This window comes from Anarrhichthys ocellatus, unplaced genomic scaffold, assembly GCF_004355925.1.
Source record: "Anarrhichthys ocellatus isolate YVR2014 unplaced genomic scaffold, GSC_Weel_1.0 scaffold979, whole genome shotgun sequence".
NCBI classification, from domain to species: Eukaryota; Metazoa; Chordata; class Actinopteri; order Perciformes; family Anarhichadidae; genus Anarrhichthys; species Anarrhichthys ocellatus.
In genome coordinates, this window is record NW_022280953.1 from 1 (window position 1) to 8,433 (window position 8,433).

The following is an 8,433-nucleotide window of genomic DNA, read 5'->3' on the forward strand; positions in this document are numbered from 1 at the left end:
TATATGTGTGTATATATATATATGTATATGTGTGTATATTTTCACAAACATGCGGGACCCCGAATTGTTTCCCATTTCAACCCTTTAGTGAAGCTTCTAGTGTGTCGTTTGTCAACGATGATTCTTTTCACTCTGTAACAAGCTCAGTCTTAAACATACAGACAAGTACGGGCTAATTATATTATTATAATTATTATTATAGTTTGTGTTTTTCTTATTTATGCATCATGTTCCAGACGTCAATCCTGTCTGACGATAAACAATAAATCTATATTAATAAATACACCTGTAGGACATAGACCTTAATTACCATATATGTGTTTAAAACTGCGTACTAACATATTGCGTACTACATACTGCGCGCTGACATACTGCGCGCTGACATACTGCGTACAAACACTGCTTACTACATACTGCTCACTGACATACTGCTCACTGACATACTGCGTACTGACATACTGCGCACTACATACTCACTTTTGCGTTACACTGAGTAGGAGCACTGATCTCCCACAATCCCACAAAGTACATGTTCAGAAAAAACATTCAGAAACATGTATGACATAATTTCCTGTTTTGAATAAATAATATTTCTGACCCTCATGAATCTGGTCTAAGTCTCAGACCAGTCCAAGTACTGGAACCAGTAAACCTCACCCAGTCTCTGCTCTTTAGGTGTGCAGAGACTCTGATGAGGAGTGGACTCACCTGAGCCCCAAAGAGGTCGATCCCTCCACCGGAGAGTTGCAATCCCTGCAGCCCAGGGACCAGGACCAGGGTCCCCTGTCGGGACAACAGGGTCCAACAGGTCTAAGGGAGGCGGCTCTGTACCCTCACCTGCCTCAACGTAAGACCACATCTTCTCTGCTAATCCGTCTGATTCTTGTGAGACGTCCCTTCTGACCTTCACTGACGTATCCTTCCTGCCCCCCTCCCCCACACAGAGGCGGACCCCCATCTGGTGGAGTCTCTGTCTCTCATGCTGTCGATGGGTTTCACTGATGAAGGCGGTTGGTTGACTCGTCTCCTTCAGGCCAAAAACTTCGATATCGGTGCAGCGCTCGACGCCATCCAGTACGCCAAACAGCCCCGCCCACACCAGCCCTGATGATGTCATCATGATGTCACTGCTGATATCACCTATACTAAACATCTAACCAGGAGATGATTTATACTACAGTCAGATGTTCTTGTTGTTTCCTGTAATCTGAGTTTCAGTCAGTCCTCTAAATTCTATTATTATCATTTATCAATCTTTTGCCTCATTAATCAGTTTTTTCATGATCAATACTTTGTCTCATTGATTACTGTACTGTGGTTTTATGTTAATCTTAACAATAAAAACATGAACTGGATTTGTGGTCTTGACTCAAAATATACATTTATAGTACAAATATACGTCCTCACTAAACAGTGATGAACCCCGATGAGTTCCCAAGGTAGCGTGTTCTGGTCTACCGGGGTCTCTCGCCAGTTGGACGACCGGAAAACACCCAAAGCTCGTGTACACAGCTGAGGGTCTGAAAGTAGACGGCCTGGTAGATCTGGAGCTTTTTCTTCCTGCTCAGCTCCCTCTTCACCACAACGGTCCGGTACAACGAGAATCCTCCCATCCCCTTTACGCTACATTAGACCTTCATGGTGAAACACACCCAGAGATACTTGAACTCTTGGAGCAGTGACTCACTCCAAACCCGAAGGGTGCATCCACCGTTCTCCAGCAGAGAACCATGAACTCAGAATTGGAGGTTGCCGAAACGTGCCGAGTATCCGGACACAGCTTTCACTTTGGTCGTACACGGACCGGATGGCTCGTAGTAGTAACGACCCCGGTACCCCATACTCCTGCACCCCCCCCCCCCCCCCCCCACAGGACTCCCTGAGGGACACGGTTGTTAACCTCCAAATAATAAATAAATTAGACTGGAAGGGAAAATCTCATGACTTCTCCAACAAACCTGCAAGAGTACAGAACTGGTCCACTAGTCCAATGATCCACTAGTCCACGGCCAGGATAAAATCCTCATTGCTCCTCCTGGATCTGAGGTTCAACAATCGATTGGAGCCTCGTTTTCACACCCTGAAATAAACTTTCCTGGGGAGGCTGAGCAGTGTGATTTCCCGATAATTGGAGAACACTCTCTGGTCCCTCATTTTGAAAATAAGAACCATCACCCCGGTCCACCACTCCACAGGAACTGTACCCGACCTCCATGAGACACTGAGGAAACGTGTCAGCCTTGACATCCCAACAATGTCCAGAGTCTTCAGCGTCTCTGGGTGAACCTCATCCAGCCCTGTCGCCTTTCTAAGGAGCTTTTTTTACTACCCTTAAACCGTTGTCCGAAATATGGATAAGTCTTCCCCCGAGTTTTCAAACTCTGCCTCCTCCACGGAGGATGTGTTGGTCGGGTTCAGGAGTTCCTCAAAGTTTTCTTTCCACCTCTCGACAGTATCCCCAGTCCTGGTCCACAGTTCTCCCCCTCTGATGAACTCAGCCTAAGACAAGTCCTGTTTTCCCTTTCCGAGTCTTCAAACAGTTTACCAGAACTTCCGTGAGACAAACCCAACGTCCTTCTCCTTGGTCTCCCCGAACGCCTGGGTTTTTGCTTCGGCAACCACCGCAGCAGCCCTTCTAGGCAACCGGTACCAGTCTGTCGATTCTGGAAAATTCTGGGCCAGCCAAGCCCAAAAGGCCTCCTTCTTAAGCTCAACGACCTCCTTCACCGCATGGGTCCACCAGCGAGTTCCCAGGTTCTGACCACGACCAGCACCGATGACCATCTGACCACAGCTCCTAGCAGCCACTTCCACAATAGAGGCTCAGTCTGATTCCGTGTCCCTGAAATGCACAAAATATTCTTCTGGAGGTGGAAGTTGAAGGACTTGCGTACAACGGCCTCAGCCAGATGTTCCCAGTTGACCCTTAAAACAGGCTTTGGGTTTACCAGGTCTGTCCGGCAGCCTCCCCACCAGCTGATGTTCCTCCTCACCAGAATGTCAAAGACATACGGTCTTGTGATAATCCAACCAAAAAGTTGATCTTTGTTCTGGTCCAAGTAAAATTCTGAAGCGCCCTAAGCTTTGAACAAGGTGCTTGTTAGAACCGATCCATAAACAGCACTGAAGTCAAACAACAAAGCACCTGCACTCATGGTATGAGCATGTTTAAACGCCTATAATGCACAAATGTTTGTGCATGGACTTTATCTGTGGTTATTAACACTTGTTTAGTTCTATTCTCTCTGTTTACATCATTGTTGGACAGTGAATTAATGTGTTAGGATTCTGATCATTTTGGGCTCTTAGGTTTATTTTCTGTGTCTTCATTTAGATGTGAGTGGGTACGTTTGCTCAAAAGAGTTGTACTTTGTCTTGTAATGGAGCTTTATTTACTGCTTTTAATATTCGGCACGGTCTCTGAACATATGAGACATACTGGTGTTAAACTGTTCGTGTGAAGAATTAACATATAAGAGTCTGTTCATTCTTGGTTAAAGACTCTGGTCTCTCTGAACACTTTTCTCTCTTCAGCCCTCATACAAATCACATGAAATATTATAAATCTGACTTATCATTATTTTAATCTTTAGAGGCAGCATCAGAGCTGTTTTAACCTTTTAATCCGTTTGTGTATGATTTTCAATATCTTTATAAAGTATGAAGGTTTTTGTGTTTTATACATTAATTTGTGTTAATTTGTTGCTCTGCAGACTCGTGACAGAGACACTCTTGTTTTTCTGCTCTTGTGTTTGTGTCATTCTTCCTAATAGTTTTCGCTCTGTCAGCGGTATTTCAGAGCAGACAGAATGTTGATCCGCAGATTAAATTCTGAACAAAAGACATCAGCAGCCGTCACAACAACAGAAGTTCAGCCCGTCCTCTATATGACAACAACGCACCAACGGCAGACTTCACAACCTCAGAGGAGCTGCACAGAGAAACATCAGCAGCCAATCAGACGGCAGGAAAACACTCAGAGATTCAACCTCGTCTTCATCATGATGTTTGTCAGGACTCTTCTGCTCCTCTGTGCTTTCTTCAGTGCAGGTAAGATTAGACCTTATCAGCCGTTAAATAACATGAGAGCAATAAGGGGGAGAACAGAGAGAAGAGGGGAAGAACAGAGAAAATGGAGCAATAAGGGGGAGAACAGAGAGAAGAGGGGAAGAACAGAGAAAATGGAGCAATAAGGGGGAGAACAGAGAGAAGAGAGCAATAAGGGGGAGAACAGAGAAAACGGAGCAATAAGGGGGAGGACAGAGAGAAGAGGGGAAGAACAGAGAAGAGAGCAATAAGGGGGAGAACAGAGAGAAGAGAGCAATAAGGGGGAGTGCAAAACAGTAATATATGAAAACAGGATCTGTTGTCCCTCCATCTCGTCACACAGTGATAAGTTGTTATTGTCGCAAAATGCTTTTTAATGATCTAAACTGATATTTAACAGTACACCTCAAAGTATAGAACATAATGTTTATAACATCACACTAAATTACCAGATTACACATTACATTACATTATTATTGATGCTAGAGTCACTTCCGGTTTACTTCAGTCGCTGGTCACAGTGGACAGAGCTACATACAGTATGTAATCCTGGAAACACATTTACTCATCGCTAAAGTACTGCAAAGACATTTCTTCAGTTAGTAACGGTGCAACTTGGTCTAGTAAATAGCTAGTTTTAATGGTAGTTACTGAAGACTGAGTTTATAGTTTCAGAGTCAGGTGTATGGTCCAGGTAAAACAGTACAGAGTCAGAGTCAGGTGTATGGTCCAGGTAAGACAGTTCAGAGTCAGGATCACGGTCTAGGTAAGACAGGACAGAGTCAGTTGTACGGTCCAGGTAAAACTCTACAGAATCAGAGTCAGGAGTACAGTCCAGGTAAGACAGTACAGAGTCAGAGTCAGGTGTACAGTGCAGGTAAGACAGTACAGAGTCAGAGTCAGGTGTACGGTCCAGGTAAAATAGTACATAGTCAGAGTCAGGAGTACTGTCCAGGTAAGACAGAACAGAGTCAGAGTAAGGAGTACGGTCCAGGTAAGACAGTACAGAGTCAGGTATTAAAACTGTGAATATGAGAAAATATACCTGAAATACGTTCTCCTTTTCAGACGCTGAAGATAAATCCCGGCTCTACAGGAGGGTAAGAAACAAAGAAAAACGACCAACAAACTATTACCAACCTGAACATGTTTAGCAACTGAAATGAATTACAGTAACTTAAAGAATCCCTTGTGCATTTCTCGTGAAGTTACTTTGTTACTAAGTGTCTGACAGTATCATGAAGTGACACAATGTGTCCCAACATCAATCATTTTTATTATTTCTTCAGTCTGTAGTTCATAAAGTTTTCATGAAGATGTTGATTCAAAATCAATATGATTATTTCATGGTTAAACGAGCTGAAGGGTTTGATGATAAAACTAAGATGAGTTGCTGCTTCTTTAGGCGTTAAACAGACAACAGACTGAAATACATATTCATCTGTTCTTTAATGATACCTGCATGAAACAAAGTTGTCCGTTTGTAAATAGAATAGAATTTAAATATTGAATTTGATGTACATAAGAGTTGCTGCAGCTGATTTCACACTAACCCATGATGACATGTATGTTGTGTTTGGTATTATTTCTGCAGCCTTCCTGTGAGTGGATGAGCGTGACTCAGGCGTGTCCTCTGAACTACTCTCCGGTGTGCGGTAGTGATGGCTTCACCTACCCAAATGAATGTTCTCTGTGTGTCCACAGACTGTGAGTCTTTCATTCATTCTTTATTTTCCAATCTTCTGACACCTTTTGATTTGTTTGACTGATTAGTTTCTGTATATTTAAATATCAATCAAACTGGGAGAGACAGCTCAACATGTTGCTGCTCAGGTCACACCTGTCAGATGACTTCACTGACCAATCGGAGGTGAACAACAAGATCAGAACTAATAAACAGCTATCGCTCAGGAGGTAGAGCGGGTTGTCCACTAATTATAAGCTCCACACTTCGATCTTCTTCTCAAAGGGTGGATTGTTGTGTGAGAGTTTATGAATGAATGTGGACACGTAGTGTGAAGGGAAGTGAAGTGTAGTCTAGTGTAAAGTGTAGTCTAGTGTAGTCTAGTGTAAAGTGTAGTCTAGTGTAAAGTCTAGTGTAAAGTGTAGTCTAGCATAGTCTAGCGTAAGTGTAGTCTAGTGTAAAGTGTAGTCTAGCGTAGACTAGTGTAAAGTGTAGTCTAGTGTAAAGTGTAGTCTAGTGTAGTCTAGTGTAAAGTGTAGTCTAGTGTAGTCTAGTGTACAGTGTAGTCTAGCGTAGTGTAGTCTAGTGTAAAGTGTAGTCTAGTGTAGTCTAGTGTACAGTGTAGTCTAGTATAAAGTGTAGTCTAGCGTAAAGTGTAGTCTAGCGTAGTCTAGCGTAAAGTGTAGTCTAGCATAAAGTGTAGTCTAGCATAGTCTAGTGTAAAGTGTAGTCTAGTGTAAAGTGTAGTCTTGTATAAAGTGTAAAGTGAACTGTGAAGGGTTTGTTGTGTTTGTTAATTATAATAGAGTTTACTATTATCACAGCAGTAAGCAGTATGTTGTTGTAGTTGGAGGAATATATCAACATGTTTACAGCAGCTCGGTCAGTGGTCCATGGTCTTCATACCACGACGCTCTTCGTTGCCCTTAGTTACATGCAGACACTGTCTTTTCAAAATAAAAGGTCTGCAATCGTTAAGTTAACAAAACATTTGTGGTTTTGGGTAAAATAAGTCTGTTAGTTAGGTTATTAACTACATTACCTTGAGTATGTTATGTAACACGTTAAAGCTGCAACCAAAGTTAAAGTAAGTCAATGTTGACTCTTTGTTAACATGGGACATGAACACTGGTCTCCTTGGTTCACATCATTTACCTTCTACTGAGGTGCACTTCTTGCTCTTCATACAACGTCACATGACTTCCTACTTTACTTCCTCCTTAACTACGACCTTGTAGATCCTCTTAGTTTAAAGCGTAGGGCCTCTGAACAATCTGCTGTATTTTACCTCTTGGGAGTGAGAACAGGTTGAACTTATATAATGTGGGGTTGTTCATTCAATAAATCAAAGTTACACTCATTTTGCAGGTTTTTATTTCCCAATTGTAAAGTTTTGTTTCCTGTTTATTTTCACAGAATGGAAGAAATGTAAATTACTTTCAGCTCTACTGTCACTATATGAGTGTGTTTTATGACCCTGATGAGTTTTACCTGTTGAGACCAGAAGTAGGGGACAGTAGTTTGTGAGTAACATCAGGTTTTTCTTCATTTTAAGAGGGTGAGAGACTTTAGTTTGTAAAAACTGAAGCTGACAGTGTTTGATGCTTTAACATCTGTATGGAAGTAGAAACACAGTTTAGTTCTGGGCTTTAGAGACACCGTGTACTTCACTGTTGATTGTTATTGTTGATGATTGGATTTTTCTGTACAGGGAGAAAAATGCTGATATTTTGATTGTCATGGAGGGGCCCTGTTGAGGATGACCTCATCCAACTCTTCAATGATGTCATCCCATTTCTGGCAAACTAACAATGTCATCGCGTGTATATTTGACTTGTGTTTGAATGTAGCTGTTTGAGTGTAAAATAGACACAAACACACACACACACACACACACACACACACACACACACACACACACACACACACTCTCATGACTGCAGCCATAATAATACAAATTAAAACATATTTGTTCTGTAATGCTGTGTTTTATATTTTCATTTCTGTGTAAAAACCTTTTTCATTGAAGTCTTCCACTAATAAAAATTTGAGTTTTTCTCTGAGTTCAACTTTGTCCCCTTTTAACACAAATCTTTGGTCGTGGGTAAGAATGTATGTACAGGTATTTTAAATGTCATTCCTATTATTCAAGTAGGAGAAGCAGACTTTTTGTGATTTAACTGCCTCTAATCAGACCACATCTCACTGGAAATGACCCCATCCTATAGACCTCTAGTCTGCAGAACAAGACCAACTGTTAAAACTGTCCAAGTCTGGAGAGAAGAGTCCACCTCTCTGCTGCAGGACTGTTTTGAAAACACCGACTGGGAGTTGTTTACACAGAGCACAGACCTGGAGGAATATAGCTCATCTGTCTCGGCTTAGGACAGAAGACGATTGAGGATAATCACTTGTTCAGACTCAAGTTCATCATTAGCAGCTTACAGAACAGCCATTCAGACAGTAGACCAGACATCCTTATAGAAATACAACAAACATTATACAGAATTCAAATGATGGGTCTGACGGTCATATTCCTGTGGGTACCAGCACATATTGGGGTCAAAGGAAATTAAATGGCAGATAAAGCTGCAAAAGAGGCCACAAAAAAATAGCTGCACTAATGTTAGTCAGCTTCAGTAAATCAGAAACTAAAAGTATCATTAAACAGAGGTTGAAGGAAAGGTGGCAGAAGCAATGGG

The 8,433-nt window shown here is 42.0% G+C and overlaps 2 protein-coding genes across 3 annotated transcripts; both read left to right on the forward strand.

Moving 5' to 3' along the window:
• Positions 1–675: 675 nt before the first annotated feature.
• LOC116377173 (sequestosome-1-like) lies at positions 676–1,355 on the forward strand (the record flags this gene model as incomplete). Its single annotated transcript, XM_031838744.1, has 2 exons — positions 676–847; positions 945–1,355. Coding segments are annotated over 2 exons (336 nt in total), but the record flags the coding sequence as incomplete, so codon positions are not given.
• Positions 1,356–1,879: 524 nt separating this feature from the next.
• LOC116377171 (serine protease inhibitor Kazal-type 4-like) lies at positions 1,880–7,648 on the forward strand. 2 transcript variants are annotated; one of them, XM_031838742.1, is made up of 5 exons: positions 1,880–3,156; positions 3,774–4,050; positions 5,116–5,147; positions 5,642–5,754; positions 7,443–7,648. In XM_031838742.1, exons 1-5 carry the CDS (start codon positions 3,154–3,156, stop codon positions 7,486–7,488), a joined length of 471 nt encoding a protein of 156 aa, XP_031694602.1. In that variant the 5' UTR covers positions 1,880–3,153; the 3' UTR covers positions 7,489–7,648. The 2 variants fall into 2 exon arrangements, with proteins under 2 accessions (XP_031694602.1, XP_031694603.1); XM_031838743.1 differs by lacking the exon at positions 1,880–3,156 and having other exon boundaries at positions 3,457–4,050.
• The last annotated feature ends 785 nt before the right edge of the window (positions 7,649–8,433 follow it).

Bases quoted from the DNA above. Each gene is read 5' to 3' on its own strand.
- LOC116377171 (XM_031838742.1), top strand. The intron at 4,051-5,115 runs GTAAGATTAGAC...TCTCCTTTTCAG, and splicing joins CTGTGCTTTCTTCAGTGCAG to ACGCTGAAGATAAATCCCGG. The intron at 5,148-5,641 runs GTAAGAAACAAA...TTATTTCTGCAG, and splicing joins AATCCCGGCTCTACAGGAGG to CCTTCCTGTGAGTGGATGAG.